The sequence below is a fragment of the Heliangelus exortis genome, chromosome 17 (genome assembly GCF_036169615.1).
Source record: "Heliangelus exortis chromosome 17, bHelExo1.hap1, whole genome shotgun sequence".
In the NCBI taxonomy this organism is placed as follows: domain Eukaryota; kingdom Metazoa; phylum Chordata; class Aves; order Apodiformes; family Trochilidae; genus Heliangelus; species Heliangelus exortis.
Window position 1 is genome coordinate 2,872,496 of NC_092438.1, and position 23,595 is coordinate 2,896,090.

Genomic DNA, 23,595 nt, shown 5'->3' on the forward strand with positions numbered 1-23,595 from the left:
TATAGAGCAAAGACCAACAGAGCTGGGACTGTTCAGCCCAGAGAAGAGATGGCCTGGGGGGGCCTTAGGAGAGTATATAAATATCTGAAGGGAAGGTGAAAAAAAAAAAAGTTCCAAGGAACCTCTTAATTATTTGAAATGGAAAGGACCGTTTGACTTTACAATATTTTAAGATGAAGCCTCATCTTTTAAGTTCATTTTCAACAGATGGAACATCTCTTGTTCTGAATAATGGAGTTTTTAACAAGAGTCTGTCTCTTCCTCCATTATACAAAGGTGACAGTTCTGTGCTGTCACATCAGCAGGAATATGAAATAAATTTCACAAACCAAGTAAGGCAACATAAATAGGCACAGCAAGTTGGCATCAATATGATTACTTCAATTTGATTTCTTTGAGAACAGTCAATCAATAAATGGACAAAACTGACATATTTTCATTTTTTTTCCCATAGCATGGAACACCTTCACAAGCTAAGTGGCCTCTATACTGACTCATCTTCCCTTGCAATCTTTCAATCCATTCCTCAGATCCTCCAGAGTCCATTTATCTAAATGTTCTCCACTTACTTAATAAAAGATTCCATAATGCACTTGCAAACCTCCACTCTCACACTTTCTTTCTGGAACATATCCAGAAATGGCAAGAATTTCTCCTGAAAGTACAAACACATAAACAAGTAAGATTGGGTATTTTACAAACAACACACTAGAACAAAATAATAGATAAATTTTATAATCATATCTGTTCTAGTCAGGTAAATTCTCTTGCAGAAATCGTTCTTCCTAAAAATTTATTAAATAGAATATCGCTTACCACTGAAAAAAGTAGAGAGAAGTCACTGAAATAACTAATGACTTTCTGAATAATTGACTGCAACTAAAAGAGAAAGAAAAAAAAGGGGTGGAATTATTGCAATATGGGTTAAATCAAGACCATCCACACCAGAGATTATTCTTCTCCAGTTATTCACAGAAAACTGAGTTGGAAGACACCAACTATTCACCAATGTAATTTTTTTCCCCAAAGCAGGATCAAATGCAGCCATGCTGTTCCTAACAGATGTTTTCCCAATATGGTTTTCAGAACTCCTATGAACAGAGGCTGATCAGGGTGTCCAGGCTTTATTCCTTCTTTACTTTTTATAGTTAGGCACATTTCCTGAATTACAGTCTGCATGTTCTTCAGTTCTCTAGACTAAAATGAAACCAAAAAAACCTACAGAAAAATAAACCAGTTTTTAAAATCTTCTTTTGCAGGTACTTGATCTACCTTCCAAGTAACCACAAAAACTTTCTAGAACCTCTTCAATGAATCCATATCTCATCTGGCATACAATCTAAAGAGCTGAACACTGTAACTCACTGAAGCCTTAAGAATGTCACATAGAGATGGATTATTTCATGGTTCAGCTCTGTTTAAGCAGCCTGCCATGACTGCTAATTTTCTTCAGCAGAACATTACTGTTGATTCAGGAGTTAACTCCTGTTACTTCTAAATACATAAATCATTCTGGTTTAGCATTTCTCTGGACTAAAAGATTGACGTGCAGGGAAAAAAAGGAGAAACGAACAACACTGTTCCAAAAGGCTTCCCAAATTATAGCCAGTGTTTAAAAATAATAATTTTGTGATAAGAGTCATCAGGAACGTATAAGAGATCATTTCATCTAAGAAAATGCACATCCATTTATTACAGATTTCACCAAATAAGTGCTTACCTGTGGGTAAGCATCTTCAAAGGCTCGATCGGGTGTCATGTGCTTGATAACATCAGCCAGAACAGTATTGACCTCTCGCTTCTGTGTACAGGAACATCAAGTTACAAAATATTGTCATGAAATTGGCACATAAATCAAGTCACTGAAAACAAGTTTGATAATTTACTTCCATTTGCCAAAGCATCAGCTTGCTACGGAGCTCTAGTTAAACCAAGAGCTCCAGCAAATCCTTACTTAAATTGGTGCAGCTGCCATGATGGTGAATCATAGAATGGACTCTTCAAAGCTGCATTTTTTGTCCCTATTCATCTTTCATGAAAAGAAATACTCTTTTTCATTCACTACTGAAGTCCTACACATTTATATCAAATACTCATAGGGTTTCCATTTTTAATACCAAGCTGCTAATACAGTCACTTAGTCTGTATCAGAACACATTCTGATGAAATGAAGCAAATTTCACGTACCGTAAAATGTCTGCATGTGTACTCCACCCACACTTCAGCACAGTTGATATAATCCTAGAAATACATGTGTCTTGTGATTACCAACGTTTACACAAGGTTATGGAGAACAGACTTGCAAAAAATAACGTGAAAGAATAAGTCCTAAGGTAGGGTTCATGCACCCCTAAAGATCTAACACTAATGACAAAGCCCCGAAGTTCCTTATGTATGTAAGTAGAGCTCAGAAAAGCAGAGATCATGGAAAGATATTGTCAGGTACCATATTTTTGTCAACTGTGTGTACCTGGAAAACTTCTGCCCTAAACCCAGAATCAGGAGTGAAACAGAACAGACAATAATTCACCTGTGGGTTCTTCAGCTTTGTTATAACCTTCCAGGCTTCATTTAATATTTGCAGGCGATCATTTTCAGCAGGATCAGCCAAGGCCAAGTTTAATCCCAAAGAGCGGAAGAGGAGATGCTGAAAGTTAAATGAGAAGCTTTAAATTAAAAGCAGAAGATGCATGGCCTTCTAAAACTGCTCTAGCAAGTATACCACGCAGAAAGGTTTTTTTGGGTGAAACCACCTTTTATTTAAATGATGTGCAAGTTCTGCAAGTAACAAAAAATATGAAGAACTTGGTAAGAGAGCGAACAGGAACTGTTAAAAATTACATACAAAAGGTTACCTTTGGGAATCCAGATTCATCACAGTCTTTAATCATGCCAATGAAATCCATAGATCTTGCAGCAATAAACTCTGCTCTGAATGCTGACATCACTGAATTCAACAGCAAAGCACTGCAATGAACATAACACAGATCAATATAGCCGAGCATCAACTACCATTTTGTTGTCCCTTCATTTACACTCATCTGAACTTCTTAGATTAACAACTCTCCAGCATCAATTCTAAATTTTAAGAATTTGGAGAAGGAAGAAAAAACCCTCACAAATCAAGCTTGAATTGATGGGGACTAAGTGCAGAAGCAAACCAAGACAACATTAAGCCATCAGACATGGAAAAGGTAACTCAGCCCATAGAATACTTATTGCACATGGGGTTTTGAAGCCATCATTTTACCAGATGTTTGCTAGAAAGATCAAGTAAACCAGCAGTAGCTGACAAGTTTAGAAACTTACTCTCTAAACTACACTTCATAAGTATACTTTGGCAGGGAAAATCTGTTTTTCTCATTGAATTACAATATATATGTGTTATAAAAGTCAGATTGCTAGCAGCTGCATTGTTAGGATTGAAACAAACCCAAAGAGTCACTATCATATGGTAACTGGCAATGACACATTTAGACATTTATGAGTAATCATTTAGAAATGTATTTGTATTTCTGTCACGTCAAGGGAAGAATGAATTCATTGCATTAATGTAAAACCAAGTTTACTGATACTATTATGCAAATGTAAAAACCAATACCTACTATCATTCAAAAGGCAAGTCCTTTGGGCAGACACAGCCAGGAGCTGGCAGTGAAGCTGCCTCATAAAACATCATGTCCTCCACCAGTCTGAAACAGTCTGAACAAGGGGCAGTTTACCCTGAGGGAAATTCTGTGGAGTGCTTAAAATAGCCCAGCATCCTCTGTTTCTTACTAAGCATTAGTGGTCCCATTGCAATTTGACTGGAATTTTCATTTTATCATTAGACAAATACTTCCAGATCCCTAGGTTTATGCTTTGCAATACAGAGAAGCAGGTTGTCACTGTTCACTTAGATGGCTGCAATATAGTTCATGGAACATACTGAGATTATTTAAAGATTTATATACTGATGCCTTTTGCTTTGTAATGTTTTGACAGTCATGAGAAGACAAAAACTCAGAACTCTACTTTGAAAGAAAACTACCATGACTTTATAAATCATCTAAATCCAGCTTACTCAACTTCACAATAAAAGACATCCCAAAACCATTTCTTTAAAACAATACCTTGCTATACTCAACATTTTGTTCTTCCTTCAAGAATAAACAGGCATGAAGAAAAAGCACCAAGCCCATCTTCACAACAAGAAATGCTAAATGGTGATTTAAAAATAATTTCCACAAAACAAATCAACACCTATACAAAACAGTTAATACAGCAGAGTATGTGGATTATTTCTACCCACATTACAAGATCTGATACAACAGCATTTTCATGTGGTTTTTTACAGTCATGCTCTCCTTGCACTCCTCAGCTCAGTGACAGAATGCTAATGCTGGCATTCCTCACTGAAGTGATTAACATATTTTACTTCCTTAGCCACAGCAGAACTCGGCTGTGCAAAGCACATCAGGAATAAACATGTAACTGAAAACTTTCTCAGAACTCATCCTACCTTCCCAATAAAATGAACTGAGATTAACTCCTCAGTAGGCCACATTGCATTCCCACAGCTCAGAAAGTACATCCAGAAATTTCAGACCATCTTCTTGAACTACTCACTGAAGGTGTTTAGCCTGCACACAGATTTCTAGGAGACATTCTGGACACTAATTCTGATGCTGAAAAAAGCAGAGGCCTAAATATTACCAACTTCCACACATGGCAGCTGCTGTACAACTTCCCTTGCAAAATGTTTGTATGAGCTGAGTGTGGCCAGTGGAGACTACAGGGAAGGCAGAGGAGGAAAACAGAGAAAAATCAGGAACTATCAGGAATCAGAGACTGGGCTGATGGCAAACATATTATGTGTCCTGAACTTTGCCTTAGGAGCCAAAATGCAGCAACCAGTTTAATTAATTTAACTTGTGCTCTACAAGTAACCTACCATACTATTCTAGAACTCACCATTGGGAAACAGATGTTCATGATCATGATTTAGTAAGTTACTGGGAGAACATAAGCTACACTATGCACCCAAAGATGTTTTCAAAAGAGAGAATTTTAGTACAGAGATTCACAGTTACCTATTACAGACTTGTATCTTCAACAGTGTGCAATACTTACTTGTTCCCCAATTTTTTGCATCTCTCCATCATCTCAGTAAGCAGAACCTGTAAGAATTATGTATTAAAATAAGTGAGTAGACTCTGCAAATAAATTCAGCTTTAATTACTGTAGTGAAGCCTACTGAAAGCTGTTTTAATTACCTGCCCAGTACATTCCAATAAACCCATCTTATCCTGTATTTACAACACAAGAAAACAGTGTAGTACAACATAACACACATGTACTGGAATAGGCACAATGGGGTTTTAATTAAAAACACCATTTTATGAAAGTCAGATTTGAAATCATTCAGACATGCCATTTCTCAAAATAATTACTATTTTATATCCAGGTCAATTACCTCTGGCAGGAAAAGTGAAGGTTATCTACTCTTTGCCAGAAAATGCAACAGACAGACTATGATTAATTGTGTTTAATTATGCAAAAAAATTAGAAAATTGCAGTTTATCCAAATAATTTTTATATGACATTTATATGAGAAATGATAGAAATAATTTATATATGACAGAAGAAGCTAATGAACACAAGAAATAAAGATCAAACTAGCTAAGGGACAGTAAGGATTAAACATGAATACTGCTTACGAATCTAAAGTGGTCTAATTGGAGCTTTGTGGAAAAGAAACAGGCAGCTGTATCTGGGCTTTTTATACTCACTCTCACACTCATGTAAGAACTGACTGAGGGATTTTTAATGTTATTTTTAATAGGCATAATTAACTTCTCACCCCAACACTTCCTTTGATACAAAGCATTATCACACATCCTTACCTCAGGAGCACGGTAAGCAATGCACTGTAAAATCCAGTCTATAGCAGGAGAATATAGAGTCAAATACAAAGGAATCTCCACACATTGTACTACCAGCTGATTCTGAACTGTATCCCCATGAATCTGTGGAAATAAAAGACAAAAATATGTTATTTTGGAAAGGTATTTAATAAGGGCTGTGATAAGCTGGACAAAGTTTGTTTATGAATGGAAACCACTACAGAAAACATCACAAAGATTCACAGACACTCAGAAGCATTCCTTGCATGCTGGAGAGAAAATATCCAGCTCATAGCATATATATAAAAGCAAGGAAACATTCTGGACTGAGTAGCTTTAGCTTACCAGAATGTATATAAAATTTCCCTTTATCTGGGTAGAGGAACATCTCTAAATCTAGACTTAAGAACGTCAACAATTTTTAAAATGTATGTGGTAGTTTGGTTAAAGAGTGACAAATCTGGTTAAGGAGTGATTTACAAATTAAATTCCTGTTTGCTTACTTGTTTAAATGTTAAAAGAAAGTCAAAGAAATTTTTGTTAAGGCTTTCTTTGAGCTGTGGTGCCACTTCCATCCCAACCTGTATTAAAAGAAAGGAAAAGATTTAATGTGCATCTATTACCTACAATTCCTCAAGAATAAGACAAAAATGCATTTTCTGGAGCACACCTAGTTACACCCACCAAATCAACAAATCACACTGAATCATACACTTTTAACTATTTCCTTGCTAACTACTAGAGTCATGTAAGTAGGGAGGTAAGTCTACCCTAGAACCTGCACTGCAGCAGCCTACATTCACTGTATGCAGAGACCATACAGTGAACATTTTAGAAGTCAAAGTTTGGAAATTGCTTAAAATCACATGTATACATTCCATGGAGAGAATTAAGCAAGGATCTCAAAGGAAAATATGGACATATAAACAGATGTAGATAAAGTATTGATAAATAATACAAGGTGATGCACAAACACAAGGCCTGTGTAGTGAAGCTGGAACTGCACAGGAAACTAACCCATAGAGGACAATTTCCAATAACACAGATTAAAAATATAAAAATCTGTCTGTATGTCACATACACTCTGGCAATATATGGGGAAGATAAGCATATGGAAAGTCCTCATACTAGCTATGAAAATCAGCACATAGCCTCTATCTCTAAACTCTCCTTCTACCTTCGTCCCTAATATTTTGCTCTATCTGAAGATGAAAAACTAGCATTATGTGCACATAAAGATATTTAAATTATAGTAAAACAGTTAAAGAAATATTCCCAATTATTAAAACAAGAAAGGAATTTTTTTTTTTGTTTGATATAAGGAACAACCAGGGTGCTGACTACCTCAGACAAAAAGACAAGTTAAAAGAAACTTTTCTTCAGTGGCAGAGCCAGCTGCAGTAAATTCTTGAGACAGATTTGAAGTGTTAAATAACAGCCTACCCTGCACAGGTATGCTCTTGCATAGACTGCAACCAGTGGATCTCCAATCCCTCTAATCATAGATGTTAACCGTGGGAGACATTCTGAAATCCCCCTGTTAAAGATTTTTCAGAAATGAAAATGAGATTTAACAATCAGTAACAGAATTGTATCACCTACTGGTAACTATCTTCATTGTAGACTGACAACTGAGTGTGAGTTATAAAAACACCTACCACAGATGAAGCATATCAGCACATAGAATTAAAATTTTATGTGTATAATAATACATATCCTATATTCAAATTTCAGTATGTGCCAACAGGAGGAGTGCATGTAGCCAGGTTGGATGCTTGGCTTGCAACAGTCAAGCACAAGTGAAACACCCTTCCTTTAGTTTGGAGAAATAGCAAAGCTCCACAAGATCTGTAATCCAATATGAGGAAAGCATCTGCTCAAAGCAGAACTGCTAGAACTCCTGTGCCTCATTTTCCCACAGGGCCTTTGTCACAAAACTGTACCAGTGCCTAGAGATGATTCCCATCAATTCCAGTAAAATAACTGCTTTTTAGGGATAATGAAGTCGTCCTGTAGTAGCAATTTGGCTTACAACACACATTTGAAAACAGAACTGAAAAAGGAAAATTGTATGTGAAGGAACATTTTCAGCTCAGCAACTGTTTGGTGACACATGAAGCTTATAACAAGACTTTCAACAGATAATGGTTTGTAGCTCCTCGAGTGCTTCTCCTACTCAGCCTCCAGCAATACAACATATCAATACTTTCAGCTGTCTATCCCATCTTTTTGCCATAATCATCCTCTCAACAATCTTGCTTCCACCATCTGAATCCCTTGGTTTTTAATTTGCAAACTCCTGCTGTCACAATATATTCCAAAACTGCAAGCACCATTGCATTCCAAATTGTCACAGTTCACCTTGAATTTATTCCATGGCATTCTCACAAAAACTCCAAAAGCTGCACATACTCCTTTTCCTCAGACCTACAGAGATTACCCACCAATTTTCATGGAACTTGCATGCTTAGCTCCTTGAATTAGGGTATAAACCTGCCCACTCACTTCTTTCCCACACTTAACATTGACTCTTACGTTTTGGACAGGAACTTATTGCACTTCAGTATTGCTGCTTCCACATAACTAAAATGAAGCCAAGTTAAGGAACAAAACTAAGCATTTAAAGCTACAAAAACAAATTTATACAGCAAATAAACATTGAACAAAGTATTTCAAGGCCTTCTGTAATTAACCTCATTACACTTTGTTGATTTTTAGAATTTATCTACAAGATTTTTATTGTTTCTCAGGTTCTCCCACACCAACTCTACCTTATTGCTGCCATGCAGCACACAGACAGCAATTGAGGATTCAGTTTACTATGAAACATGACTCAAAATTAAACGTAAAACACACTCCTTGATACAAAAGTCAGTATAAACATCAGATTGCTGTGGGTTTTATTGAAACAAACATGCTCATTTTTTAAAAAGTCTGTTAAAACCTGCAGGCTGTGAGAGTCTCATCTGACAAGGATACAATCTGGGAATGAGTTCTCTGATTGAAGCAATCTTGAAAAACCAGTTTAAGCAAGTTTCTTTGGCAGTATCATGAACACACTCTGGAGAAAAATTATCTGAGGGGAAAAAAAACCAAACAAACAGAAGAACCCCAGCAGAAATAGTTACATTCTTTCTGGAAACAAGTTACTTTTCATTCTAGATTTAAAATTGTGTTCACTGTCCTTTTAACAAGCAATTAGATGCCCCATCATAAACTAGGCAATATGTTTGCTTCTCAGCTCTCTTGCAGCAGTAAGAGCTGAGTACACAGCAAGTAAGAAAAGGTAACGAGACTGCTGGTTTGCATTAAATAACATTTCAGAAGCTGCAGTCAAGTACTCAAAACTCATCTCAGATCTGCTACTTGGAAATGTAACCTCTGCATTCAGTAAAAAGTAGAAATTGTAAAAAAACCCATAGGCAATCTATAACACATGCATCTAGATAAATCTGTAACAAATTAATAAATATAAGAGATTTAAGCACTCAAATTCAAAAAGGTTTTCATTGTTTCACTTGGATCCCACAGCACGAAGTTTGGGGCTGAAATTCCTGGGGGCTGACACTGCCATGCACAGCAAGCACAGCACAGATTTTCCTTCTCTCTCCTTCCCACTTTTCTAGCTGATTGGGAAGCTCCCACCAGCAATGCTCTCAGCAGCTGTACAGCATGAGCTCAGCTCTCCAGAACAGGAGTAACTGTGCCCAGTAATCATGACATGCTATGGGAACTGTCTGCCTTCATTACTGGTTGTAAGAACAGTTTATCAGAGTTGAAACAACCCAAATTATTTTAAGTATTTTCTGTAGGTTTACTTCAAATTTAAGTATTCGCTAGTTTCAGGCTCCTGGCTCAAATCCTATGAATTTAACATGAATTTAACTGTAACCTAGTGGGACAGTTGCACTGCCAACCACAGTTAGAATGTTTCAGATTTCAAGGACAGGCACTTAATGTACTCCAAACTGCAAGGGAAAGCCCATATTTCAATGGAATACTTTGCTGCCTTCCAAAAGAAGTACTTCCATATCCATTTGTACCATAAATGTCAAATTAAACTTTCACATTACAGTAGAACTTCAAGTGAAAAAATGAAAAGAGCCCAAGTCAGAAAGTTCACACTGACAGCCTGTTTCTCCTCCAAAAATTGTTCCCTAATTAAAGCCAAACCATCAGTGCTTTCCAATGTAGCAACAAAAACATCTATTTACTGAAACCTGAGGCTCTCAACTTTGTATATCCTTCACAGTTCAAATGTAAACTTGAACTCTGAATTGTGAAAGTCACATGCAACGAATTTTACTCTGTTAAAAACTAAAAATTATTAGATTCAAATCAAGACTTTCTTCATAGGAAACGAAGTACATGGGTCCTATTTAACCTTAATCATATTAGTTCAGTCACAATGTTTCCCAGGAACATGGTAGAAACAAACACAAAGTTACCTGGCAAAGAGATGCGATTGTCCACACACATTGACAGAATTCTTTCATACACTAGTTTTCCTTAAAAAAAAAAATTAAAAATCATTCACAACGAACTAATAAACTGTCAATACAAAGGTTCCCACTATAACATACACTGAAATGAGCTGGAAAGATCTCCTGGAACCCTAAGAGGATGCTGCCCTCTAGTGAGGCTGAAACGTTTTTACACACTGCAAAAAATTGATCAGTGCAGAGGTAGCTCACAGGTCAGCTTTCTGCCAGGCCAGGGAAGGAGAGCTGGGGTCCTGCCCCTGCTGAGTTTGGATGTTAAATTATCTTTAGCAACTTTCAGTAAGTAGGAAAGAGCACAAAGAGGAAGTAAGACCAGAAAAAACAAATGGATCTATGTCATAGCATATCCTGTTAAACATCAAAACACCCTTCAACTTTGCTGTCGTAAGTTCTTTCCCTAACAGGACAGAAAACAATGAGAATCACATGAAGTGGATGAAAATTTCACTTCAAGAATCGTTTAAAAATTATAAAGATCAATTTTAAAATTCAGCACAAAACTACATTTTTTTCTTCAGAGTCCCTATTCAGCTAAAGAAAACTTTGACTTCAAATAAAATCAGAATAAAATACTGAGCCAAGAGGCTTCCAACATCAAAATGCTTTCATAGCAATGCCAGTGTGTTTTAAATTCTAAAATGCAGATAGCATTACTTTGCCCAAGGTTTTTTGGGGGATATTTACTAACATACAAAACACAGACCTACAAAATTACTTAGCTCACGGAGTTTCTGAGCAACTATATTTATACCACTGTTGTCCAAATGTTTATGTTGGAAATACTCTGTTTTAAAACAGTAATTTCAACACTTTTAATTCCATCTTATTAACAGTATTTAGTAGGCCTGGTACAGTAGATACTTACCAAAAGTATCAAGGATATCTGTAATTAAAACAAATTTACTTGGGTAAAACTGGATCACTGTTGTGTCTGAAAGAAGTTTAGAACACTAGAAGGAAAAAAAACAAAAAAATAAAGAAACATTTAGAAGACATTGCAAGTTCCTGTTTTCACTTCAGACAGGCTGGAACAGATGGGTATCTACAGATGGAAAGAACCAACATGAAGAACTATGCAGCTAAAAGCACAAGAACCTCCATCACACTACACCACTTGCTCTGCTTCAGCAAGTCACAGATCTGTTTTTCTTTTTTACAAATTAATCCACAATGAAGAATTTCAGCTGACCATGCAGATCTGTGTGTTTGTCCAGACAAGTCACAGAAGCATGAAGAGGCATTTCTTTTCTAAATCAAGGGTTTTTTTAAGGGCATTTTTCAGTTTCTCACCATCTCTCTAAACATCCATATCAAACACAAAAAATTATATAGACTAAACTACAATTTTTTCAGTTTAGCTAATGAGCTGCTCACATAAACAGTTCAAATATTTTGGAAACAGCCTGGACTTTCCACAGTCAGCTCCAGGAAGGAATCTGTCAGCAGTCACCACCCTCAGTCATCCAACATGATGGTGGCAGCCAAACTGTAATGATGGCTGAAGCAAAGTCACATTTGAAAACAGACTACCTTAGTTCTACTATTGTTGAAGGCAAGTCCAGACAGAAGCCATTTATTATATTGATTCAAAATACAGTGAGGAATGATGGTATTTTTTTTGTTTCCCAAGATGGTGCAAGGACTGCAGATCGAACTGGAGTCAAAAACTTTGGCACAGAGAACCAAGTTCCACCTGAAGGAAACGGGGAAATGACTGACTGGGGAGAGAAATCCTCCTCTCTCTATGTAAGACCACGAGTCTTCTCTGGTCTCTATGTAAGACTGACAAGTACAGTATTCTCTATGAACTTGGTCCCTTTCCTGTCTCATTAGGAGACAATTGGAATGAAAGTTCAAGTTTTTACTACAAACCAAAAGTCCAGGAATCAAGCTGATAACCTACAAGACTGCTTAGTTAAACAAGAAAAACATAACATTTGAACATGCTTAAACATAGAGGTTTTTTACTTTACTCTTCAGGGATCAACTTAAGAGTGCACCAAAGAGTCAGGTAGGAGCACTCACACCTTACAACCAGAGCAGAATCCTCCCTTCTCCCTGGCAAGCCAGATGCCTTCAAATGAAGGTAATTCAGGAGCTGTTTAGGACTTCAGACACACCATGAACACTTGCCACTTCTCTAGAGCTCACATACATAATCAACTTACTTCAGCTTAGTCTAAGCAGCTTAGCTTATTCCATCTTGACAAGTAAAGTATCTTGTAAAAAGGCACTTGAGAAACCCGTGTTATAAATTCAGACCCCTCCTTAAAACTCTTCTGGCATTTCAAGTTTAAAGTTCTTAAATTCAAGTTCTTAAAATAAAATAATTCTGGCATCTGAATTAGAACTGTTTTTTTTCCAGACAAACATACTTTTCTGAAAACAACAATAATAAAAAGGTCACACTTATTTCTCCTATTGTACACTAACTGGTATGTAATACTGATAGACTACATATATAATCACAGCTTAATGCCAAAAAAATGGCATAGTTCTTCAAGAGGCTACAACATTCTTAAAATTACATTATTTACTAGGAAGAAACACAAGGGGAGTTCAGTCAGGTTTCTTCTATTATTAGCTACTTATGGTCTCGTTTAAGAAAGGCTTTTGTATTAATCTTAATTACCCAAGCACTTATTTCATTCTAACCCAGTCTTTCAATAATGCTGAACAAAAATGCAGCAAAAAGTTCAAGCACAAAGTTAACAATGCACAGATAACACTTCCGAGACAAACATACACATTTTTTGACACCACTTTCCTAGAAGAAAGCACTAAATCCAACCTTAGAAACCACATCATTTCAAAAGCAGTTGTGAAGCCATTAGTAAAAGAATATATGAAAGTTTTAATGCATAGATTATCTCTGCATATGTGTGTATACACTGTATATATATATATACACACACACACATGTATGCACAGTAGACCCATGTCCCTTTTCACCTCCAGATTTCTTATATTGTGTTCTCTTTCACTAAGGTATTCACACTTCACAATGCTATACATGGATTTCCTTTTTAAAAAATAATAGTGCTGGTTTCATAGTATTACAAAGTATTCACAGTACTACAAAAGAACATTAGTCACCCTGGGACACATCATTCTCTGACCTCCCTTCATTAATGTTTCATTTGCTCTATTGTCTATACCACAACTTAAGCTGAAATTACTGCAAAGTTTTCACAGGAGTATCCAGCATGAAAAAAAAGTATCCTGACTTTATATAACCCAGCTTGATGATTAGTGGCATTACATCAGTTTTACAGCTTTTATGGATGTCATTATCTCCTCTGTCCTCTGATGCACTCTGCCTCTGGCTTTTTGTTAAAGGCCAAGCCAAAGAACATTTAATTGTCCTATTCCACCCTGCCCCCTTTACAGCCCATCACCCCAAATTAACCAGAGGAAGACTGTGGAGGTATTTTTTTAAAACAAAACAAACAAAAACTTTAAAAATCTGTTGGTGTTTTCCTTATTTTGCTAGGGTCCTCTATCAGATTATTCAGCTGCCTTAGTAGGTCTGAATGGGGAAAACACTGACTTTCAAAAAGCCATTCTGGTATGAGGGTTGGGGGGCAATGAGGTAAGAGGTGAAATAGAAAGAAAAGGAAACCACATGTCCTAGCAAGAGTTGATATAGCTACATGTTATTTTTTCTAATATCCCTTAACAAGATAAAATTTCCACTTCTGTCATTTGGCCACTCTCTTTAATGCAAATTCCACCCCACGTGCCCTAGTGAAAATCAATATATATAACATCACATTAGAAAATGTAACTGTTGTCAGAAGTCATAAAACTCTGAAAGAAATTTTTCAGTGAAGAAAAGATCAGCAGAAAACTAGAAGACAGACACAGAAAGCCTTTTTTTCCCAAGAAAGAAATCAGACAACACACACCACCAGACTCACCAGGTCTGTAGAGCAAAAACTGACCTGGATTACTATTTTGAGAGCTTTTACTTTCTGATCAGATGACCAGGCATCCTTCAAAGATTGGTTCAGCTCTTCAATTCGGTTCATGTAATCCTGCTGAGTCAAATTCAACAGCTCTTTCTGTGACCCCTGGCAAGAAAACACAAGTGTGTTAAGGATGGGGAGGAGAGGAAGGAAGGAAAAGGAAAAAAGGAAAAAAGGAAAAAAGGAAAAAAGGAAAAAAGGAAAAAAGGAAAAAAGGAAAAAAAGGAAAAAAAGGAAAAAAAGAAAAAAAGGAAAAAAAGGAAAAAAAGGAAAAAAAGGAAAAAAAGAAAAAAAGGAAAAAAAGGAAAAAAAGGAAAAAAGGAAAAAAAGGAAAAAAAGGAAAAAAAGGAAAAAAGAAAAAAAGGAAAAAAAGGAAAAAAAGGAAAAAAAGGAAAAAAAGGAAAAAAAGGAAAAAAAGGAAAAAAAGGAAAAAAAGGAAAAAAAGGAAAAATCTGGCTGTGCTTCACCCTCAGTAAGAAAATAAAACTATATTAATTTCATGCTCAGTACCAAGGCATTCTTATGATCTCTTTTCCAGAAGAACTGAGACACCTTATAAAAAAGTTATATATAAAAAAACCCACTAATGGAACACTGGAAGCAGAAATATTTTTTTAAGCTTTAGAATCAAATGACAGAGGAACAAAGTGACCAGAAATACTGCTCTGGAACAGTCTTCAACAGAAGCAGCAGCAACATTAAGAACTACCTTCAGGACTACTTTTAAAGAGTTTATTAAGCTGCATTAAACAACAGATTTCACAGTACCTGAGAGTTGGGAAACAAGAATCAGCAAAAAAACCAACCACAGAAGAAGAGGTAAAACACCAATGAAACTTTCACAAAAGGTTGCATATTTCCTTTTGATAAAAGGTCCTTTTATTTTTCTGCTACACGTATCAAATCCTTTTTTTGTGATATGCAACTACTAGAACTGTGCTGGCTCAGGCAACAGGCAACCTGAGGTTAGTTAAGAGGCAGAGTTCCGTGGAAAGTATATGTTTATGTAAATACTGCATAAGCACAAGCAGAATCAGGACCTTTTTAAAAGGTTTCTTGGAAGATTTTTATTTCACAAATTTATTTCATAATGGTACAACTGGATCAGAAAACTTGCTCACCTCTTCCAGATCATCCAGTTCTTCTAACCTTGTTCTCACTTTTTCAGAAACTGCTGAGCCAGTAGTTGTAGCTTTCCCTGTAAAGAATTATATGTTTGAGTTTCTTTAACATTTAAAAGCTTGGGACATAGAAATGAAACAAGCCTGAAGGGGCTTGACAGACTCAGAGAACAAGTCAGCTTCTAAGACAGAAAACAAGTGCTTTGTTTCATTTTATGGCTATTCCTGAAGGCATACATTTGAATGTACCTGCAGTTCATTCACTTTGAACAGATAATGGAAAATAGATATTAAGTTTCTTGAAAGAAATTAAGTTTCTTGAAAGTTTTGATGGTAAGGAAAGAAACACAGGATAATTCAGGTCAGAAAAGCCCTACAGACAACCGTGCTCATCTCTTCTCCTCAAAGCAAGTCCAATTTTCAAGCTGTAATAGTTACACAGGGTTATATCCAGTCAATTGAACAGGATGGGATGTCTCATGCTCCCTGGATATCATGTTTCAGTGCCTGGTCATTCTCATTCCAAAAAAGTACATCATTTTGTTGCAGAAGCTGAAATGCTGTACGTTTACTCATATATAAAAATTATAATTTGTTATGCAATCAGCTATGACTACTTTGCCTAGATTTGCTTAGCTAGAAAACATGATAAATATTTAACATCTGGTTCTTTTTTGAACACTTGGCATACACTTGAAATTATTTCACTTGCATGTAAAGAGAATAACTGATCAAGTTCCTAAGGGACTTGTTTGCTTTCCCTTCCAGCAAGCAGAAGAGTTGACAAGCATGGTCCTCAAAATATCACTGCTCACTTTACATGGAAGAGAGTTTTAAGCTAGAGTGGAAGGCAGTGGCTCACATTTCCTTCCACAACACACAATCACAAATTCATTAGCCTACAGAAATAGAAGACAGGATGGTTGAGTGATTTTTTTTTTTTTCTCAACAATTAATTTAAGCAAACATCCAGCAGATTAATTATTCACAAAAAACCAGACAGCCAACCATATGTCAGAATGGGGGAGAGCAGTCAACTTTTGACTGCAAAACTGTTACTCCACCCTACCTCAAGCAGAATCTGTTGCTGCCAAAGAAACTTCTTACCTTTCTCAGAGCCCATGTACAGATTCTGTGAAAAGAAAGAGAAAAAGCAGACTTTTAGAAAACATGTACTGGCTAACATGCACATGGTAATTACACTGCTAAGTTGTATAGAAGCAGACATAACACCAGAAGTTATTTCTATTGCTAAAAAACCTTGAAGTTTCTATCAACAGACTTTTAGACTCCAGTGCAGAACAATCATTACAGCTGAGAGGCAGTGGTGCAGCTTTCTACAACACTGAAACTGAAATTTAGAGGACTAGCATTTACCTATGAAATAATTACAAAATGGCAACATCCCAAATAAGAAAAACCAAAGAAGCTGCTACTCACAATAGAGAGCTTCTCTGTTGTTGTGTATCTAGCAAGGATTTCACTACGTTTGCCTGACCATGGTTCAAAGTCACTTCCTACTGCTGAGCCATCATCTTTATCCCATTTCTTTCGTGTGCCATCCTATGAGGAGAGTATGAGTGCAAATGTTAAACACAAAGCTGGAAAAAAAAGAGAAGGCTGATAAAGTTCATCTTAATGGTTCAAGTGACAACTGATCCATCCAAAAGTAACAGTATTAAAAAAAAAATTAAAAATACATATTTAAATGAAAGTCAACATAAAATGGACAAATATAGCTAAATTAAAAAATATTACATTATTTATAGAGTATGTTTCTATTTGCATTAACCTTCTACCTGGTGAGACAAATATGTTTTATCCAGAGCTGGCTTCATAGTTTTGGGGCTTTTTACAAAATTTTATTCAGTTAAAACAACTTTCCTCCAGTTTTACCATGGCAGCAGTAGTAGTCACAGGATCTGCAGCTGCTGCAAATAATGACAAGGGATCAGTACCATCCAACACACTGCTCAATGGATCCACCACAGAACTAGAAGAAGAGGAGGTAGAAGAAGTGCTTCCTTTCCGGTTCACTTTCTTGGTCTTGGATTCAGTAACCTAAAAGAAAAGTTAAAGTCTATGAAACAAAAAGGCCTTCTCCCTACTTTCTGTAATAAATCATCAAAATATGTGCTACATAAATTGTGCTGTGGCAATGAAAGCAAGGACCAACCAAAGGACCAACCAAATGAACTCTTCGGAACAAGCATCAGCATTAAATTTGAAGCACTTCATTTCCCCCTGAATCTGGACAGACTCTTTAGTAGTATTTCCATTACTTTTTTTTTTTTTTTTTTTTTCCTTCCAATTCTAGATTTACAGAAATATAAGAGCAATAATTCCAGATTTCTTTCTAGTACCCTTCCCCTATTTCACTGTTTTTCTCCCTCTCCTCCAACCCCTTTCTTGCTATTTTATTTCCTCTGCCAGTCTCATCTTCACTTTTCTTGTACATGTCTGGAACATCAAATCCATTCTTAAGACCTCTGTCTTATCCCCTTACCTTCCTGAGTAGAAGCTGCTGAGCATTTATCATTCATTAGAGTATGACATCTCTTTGAAGCTGGATTTTTTTGTACCTCCACATTTTAAAAGCCTCTCATACATTAAAAAATGTTAAATGTTTCAAAACATACAGCTGACTGGAAATTAACCCACAAGCAAATCTTGCATCAAGCAATTATGCAGGTTACTTGTAATGCAACAATTTGATTTTCAACTTATCTATTATTTAGCACTTAATGCAACCAAGAAAACCCACAAGTGGGAACACTGTATTTGCCAGAAGGAGACTGATTTTGATACATGAGAGCACAGCAAATTTCTGTAAAGGACAAACAGAGTAAACCTTGATGCCTCTAAAATAACAGATTAACACAGAGAACAGCCTCAGTAGTACCACAACCAGCTTCGAAGCCCTTTAATTCTAAAGGAATAAAGGTAAGAAGAGGAACAGAATTAGATTTAATTCACACTCATTTTCCAAAAGTTCAAAAAGAAACTCACTGTAATTGGCTTTAGTGGATGGTAATCACCAAAATCCAAGGGCACACATTCCAGCTTGCACATTTCAGATTCTGAAGCATAGTTTCTTGATCTTGCATGCCTTGAAAAGCAAGAGCAAAGGGAAAGTATAATAGTTACATACTTCCAAACAGAGAAATGCATCCCATGTCTACATAGATGCCTATCAGTAAAAAAAAAAGCCTATCAGTACTCATATATTTGCCCTGTGGGTAAGTCCTTGTACAAAAGCCTGGTCTCACCTAAGAAAATTCACTATGTCATAAAGTGAAATAAATCACAGAAATATACATTTCTGGGGAACAAGTTCAATTTTTCTGGAGAACAAGTTCAAATTTGTTCTGATATTATGTTCCACTTACTCTCCAGGGAAAGGAGATTAAACATTCCTTTGGCCATGGCAGCACAGCCAACTTCTGAGAGTAAATAAAAATAAGACTCAGGCCAAGTCAGGGTTGATTCCCACTGTATACTGCAAGACACACCCCTGTTTGCAGGTGGTGCTTTAAAAGTGGGTTTCACCCTTTTTTCACACATGAGCATCACTGCAATTGCCACCACTCTGTCTTCCACACTTGCCAGACTGCCAACCTTTATCTCTCCTCCTGGTAAACAACCTTTTTTCCTGGGACTGCTGTCCTTCCTCCTTATTCCCAGCCCACCCAACAAACCCAGATGCCTCCCTCACTCTCCAGATTCAGCACAGACTGTACAGCAGAACCACCAGCCCTCCAGAGCAGAGAAAAACATATTTAAACATTTTACTCCAGTTCATTATTTCTACTTCTGCATCAGTAGAACCAGACCTACTAATCAGCCAGCTCACTGCTGCATTAAGTAAAAATCTATTTGTCACCATCTCTACCACTGTGTTCTGGGGCTGCAGTCCCCATAGTTTTTCATTGGTTTGGGACTGCTGGAAATTCAAAAGCTGCAGCCACATTTATTCCTTTCTGTTTCTTCAAGGTCACTGGCCACACTGAGAGATTCCACCAAAATTACTGCAGCCAAAATACCAATAGCTGCAACACCCAACTAAGTGTTAAGAGACATTTTACACAGTCCAACTCCATGAGTTACTTTAATTCAAGTTTTAAAGTATTTAATGCCCCTTGTGAAGTTCTTTTAAACTCTGATCATATCTCTGATGTTTCCATAAAACCTCAACTGGTTTAATTAACAATGGAACTTCTAAAGCCACAAATTATTTCCACTTTTTATTTACACAGAAAAGTTTGCTTACACATTAACAACACGAAAAAGCGAGACAGATGATTTTCAGTGTGACCATGTATATTTGGGGAAAACTTTCAGGCAACCTAATGCTCTGATTGGCTCTAATTGCTGCACATTACTTTTCTTGGCTCCACATTAGGTTTGATTCCTAGTTTGCTCAGGGCTACAACCCATCAGTCACATCAATACCAGGAAGTCAGATAGATTCAGTGTGTTAAAACATTAGCCTCAGGAGAGCAAGCCTTCCAAAAACAGAAAAACAAAACAGAAAAACATTCGTTAACAAGGCCAGGTTTGGGGAAAAGTGAACCACGAACGTATTTTCCATTACTCTGCCACAGATAGAGTGCCTATTTCATCCTTTCTTTCCATAAAAACCACCAGACTATGTTATCCTCCCACATCCTACACGCTGCAGCCTCCTCAGCTGTCCATCAAGTTTTTCTGTGGAAATATTTCATATCTCCAGGAGCTGACACGGCCTCTCCAGTTGGCAGCCTTTAAGCACCGTGCCCGCTCCTGAGGAACCTCTAAGAGTGAACTAACAGGAGCTCACCTGAGGCCGCAAACTCCCGCCCGGGCTCTCCGGGCAGCGCCTTCCGTCCCCCCGAATCCCGGGCAGATCCGTGCCCTGCCCCGGCACCTCCCGCAGCTACAAGCAGCGGGTCAGGCTCTCAGCGGTACCTCCAGCTTTCCCCTGACAGCACCGCGCCCCCCGGGCTCCCTCCCGCCACACGCGGGGGTTACAGCCCCTCCTCAGGCCGAGCGGCGCCGAGCCCCGCCGGGAGCGGCTCCGGGGACGACGAGCGCTTTGCCTTCCTGAGGGCGAAGCTTCCCCAGCGCCACGGCCCCCCCCGCAGCAAGGCAACTTCCCCCCTGCCTCAACGCCTCACACGGCCGCAGAAACTCGCAGCCGCCTCAGAGCCCGTTCTCCGGCTCTGCACCCAGCATCGCCTCAGGAGCCGGGAGGAACGCAAACCCCCCCTCCTCGACCCCCGCCATCCCCGAACGGGAGCACATAGAGCCCGGAGCCCCCCACAGCCTCACCAGGGGAACGCAGCCATCTTGCCTCCCCGTCACATGACGCCGCCATTTCCCGCTCCGCCCCGCGGCGGGACGCGCCTCGCCTGAGGGGGTGACTGCCCGCGCGCTGCAGCCCGGCGGCCGTGGGGGGGGTCTTCTCCGTGTCTGTCGTGTAAAATTCTTGTCCTGGTTTGGGCCAGGAGAAAGGTGATTTTCTGTCTTGTACTTTTGCTTTCAGCTAAGTCTCTTGTAATTAGCTGCACTTGCTGAAATTAACAGCAAGTTTCTCAGACAGTGTCTGCTTCTAGGACGGATAACACTCGATATTTATAGTTACAGCCAGAGCCTGGTGTGCAGAGCCAAGGACACTGCTCAGCTCTGAGGAACATTTTACCCTCCAGGAAGAGTAAAGAGGTCCCACCTGCAGCCCTCCTTTGGGGGGGAACAGACAAGATAGATGGCCAAAACTGACCAAACAGAGTATTCCATCCCATACACATCATACTCAATATAAATTTGAGGTATCACAAGGGTCAAACCCTTTCCTGCTTCCCTTCCTTCACCTGTCCCTGTTTGCTTTGGCATCCTGGGAGGATTCCATCCATTCCTCTGCCTGTGGTCCTGATCCGTGCCAGCCCATATCTGTGTGTTCCTGCCTCCAGCTCCCGACTGCTGCCGACTCCAGGAGTCCAGCCTGGACTTTCCCAGGGCTGCCCTGCAGCCTCGGGGGTGACCTGAGAGTTATTGGGGGAAAGAGGGGAGGAACGTGGGATCAATTTTCCTGTATATTTGTATATATTTAGTTATTTTTCCCATTTATCATTACTGTTTCATTAAAGTTGTGTAGTTTAGCTTCCAATCCATCAGTCTCTCTCCCTTATTTTCTCTCCTTTCTTTATCAGGGAGGGAGATTAATAGAGGGCACCTGTCATTGGGTTTAATTGCTGGGACAGTGTTAAACCCTGACAACTCAACCCCAGGACACCGCCACTGACAGGGGTGTTCACGGTCGGGTTGAAAGACCCTTATGGAGCAGTGCAAACTGCAGCAAGTTGCCAAGTGGAAGGCCTTGCATCACAGGGTTTGCTTTTTCCTAGATCTTTTAACCCAGAAAAAGAGAAGAAATGCAGTTGTTTTTAATTATTTAAAGTTTTATTGCGCAGTCTGTTTTAAGTAAAAAGCGAGACTGGTGGAAAAGAAATAAAGTAACAAAATAAATACACCTTTTAAATGATATTACAACTCCACACAAACGTGAAATTAAATATGTATAAATACAAAACATATACAAAACAAGTTCTGGCACTTGTCAAGAGAAAGGCCTCACAAAAGTTAAAAAATGCGTTGTGCTACAGTGTTTCATTACAGGTAATGGAAGCATGCTTAAAGTGAGAGGTTTAGAGATGAGACCTGAACAGATGGAAAGCATTCATTTTTATCAATACTTAAACTAAACCTATTTTCACTTCAACATATTGCCTATGCTAATAATAAATATAGCACATAAAACATCCTTTTAAAACATCCATCTTTAGCACTGATACCAGCACATTGTGTCACCTGTGACACAGGTTACTCTTGCCATTATAGATTTTTCCTCTCGAGATGTTTTCCACTCCTAAGGGAAGTTTGGTACCAAAATAGAGCTTTGATGCCTAATGTGTGAGAAGAAAGCAGACCTTGGGCATCTTCTGTATTACATCTGAAATTGTACAGAACCATAGCATTTGTATAGGAGAAGGCTGGTGCTCCACTGGTGTAAACTCTTCACTTTTACACCATTAGGGGAGCCCCCAGCCCCTCAAGATTTCAAATAAATGCCACAGTACAGAGTCACCAAGCAGTGTCATTCTTAGAAGGGCTTAGGCAGCATCTCTGCCTCTTCCTAAATACGCATGTTGGGTAACTTACACAGATGGTATAAAACATCATTCAAAACAAGTGTCACTAGCTTGTCACTAGCTTGTTCAAAACAAGCTGTCACTAGTGTCACTTAGAGGAAAGACCTGGTGGTAGATAAAAGCCACAACTAATGCCACAAGTAAGCCAATTGACTGCATCTCAGCCCACTGTTAAAAGTTCCTCTTTCATGCTGACTGCATTCTCAGCCAGTCTTTCTTCTGTGTCAACATGTTAAAAAGCATCTGAAGTTACAGCACTGCATCGTGTGCATACTGGAAAAGCAACAAATATAACCCACTTCACCTTCAGGTAGTCAGTTCACTACTACAACTGTGACAGCAAAACTGTGAGCACTTCAGACTTACACAGTCAAGCTTTTCTCTGTTGGACTTTGAATGATAACAGGCCTCAAATTCCTTGAAAGGCAGCAAATTCCCCTAAAGCTGAAGGATAACATCCATCAGGGAAGAAGACCAAGGCAAAATATTACCATGACCTTTTAATGGTAAATTTTGATAAATGTAAGAGTGTGTATGTTTGGCTTAGGTAGGGATTTTTTTTTTTCCCCCAGAAATCCCTCAACAAGGGCCTGTTAGATCATGGTAGAAGAGAAAGTGCCCAGAAAAAATACAACTGTCATTAATGAAACCTAAGATATCTAAATTATTAACATTTATCATTTGTATGTCTGAAATGGTAAAACATTTAAAATCTTGCATTCTGAAAGTTTTGTAGAGCAGATGTTTCTTCATTTTGGTAAGAAGTTGTTTCTGTAAGAAAATGAAGTAGGCAGAAAAAAAAAATCCTAGGGCTCTTCCAGCACAGTGGAATGTTAATCTGGATCCCTATCTATCCAGCTCAGCAGAAAAGCAAAACATTTGGGCCATTAGTATTTAAATTGAGGTAATCACATTCATCCAGAAAGTACATT

At 38.1% G+C, this 23,595-nt stretch overlaps 1 protein-coding gene across 1 annotated transcript in view; it reads right to left on the reverse strand.

Moving 5' to 3' along the window:
• Positions 1-20,928, reverse strand: part of VPS35L (VPS35 endosomal protein sorting factor like) — a 45,120-nt gene extending 24,192 nt beyond the window's left edge. Inside the window, exons 1-21 of the mRNA XM_071761535.1 lie at positions 20,787-20,928; positions 18,486-18,585; positions 17,373-17,537; positions 16,917-17,039; positions 16,584-16,608; positions 15,477-15,553; positions 14,332-14,460; positions 11,253-11,337; positions 10,334-10,393; positions 8,865-8,961; positions 8,421-8,468; positions 7,329-7,422; positions 6,389-6,466; positions 5,886-6,008; positions 5,113-5,159; positions 2,856-2,967; positions 2,531-2,647; positions 2,188-2,241; positions 1,721-1,801; positions 817-879; positions 570-655 (exon numbers count right to left, since the gene is read on the reverse strand). Coding sequence (XP_071617636.1) covers positions 570-655; positions 817-879; positions 1,721-1,801; positions 2,188-2,241; positions 2,531-2,647; positions 2,856-2,967; positions 5,113-5,159; positions 5,886-6,008; positions 6,389-6,466; positions 7,329-7,422; positions 8,421-8,468; positions 8,865-8,961; positions 10,334-10,393; positions 11,253-11,337; positions 14,332-14,460; positions 15,477-15,553; positions 16,584-16,608; positions 16,917-17,039; positions 17,373-17,537; positions 18,486-18,585; positions 20,787-20,803 — 1,781 coding nt within the window. The 5' untranslated portion in view covers positions 20,804-20,928. The remainder of the gene's footprint in view (positions 1-569; positions 656-816; positions 880-1,720; positions 1,802-2,187; positions 2,242-2,530; positions 2,648-2,855; positions 2,968-5,112; positions 5,160-5,885; positions 6,009-6,388; positions 6,467-7,328; positions 7,423-8,420; positions 8,469-8,864; positions 8,962-10,333; positions 10,394-11,252; positions 11,338-14,331; positions 14,461-15,476; positions 15,554-16,583; positions 16,609-16,916; positions 17,040-17,372; positions 17,538-18,485; positions 18,586-20,786) is intronic.
• Positions 20,929-23,595: the final 2,667 nt, after the last annotated feature.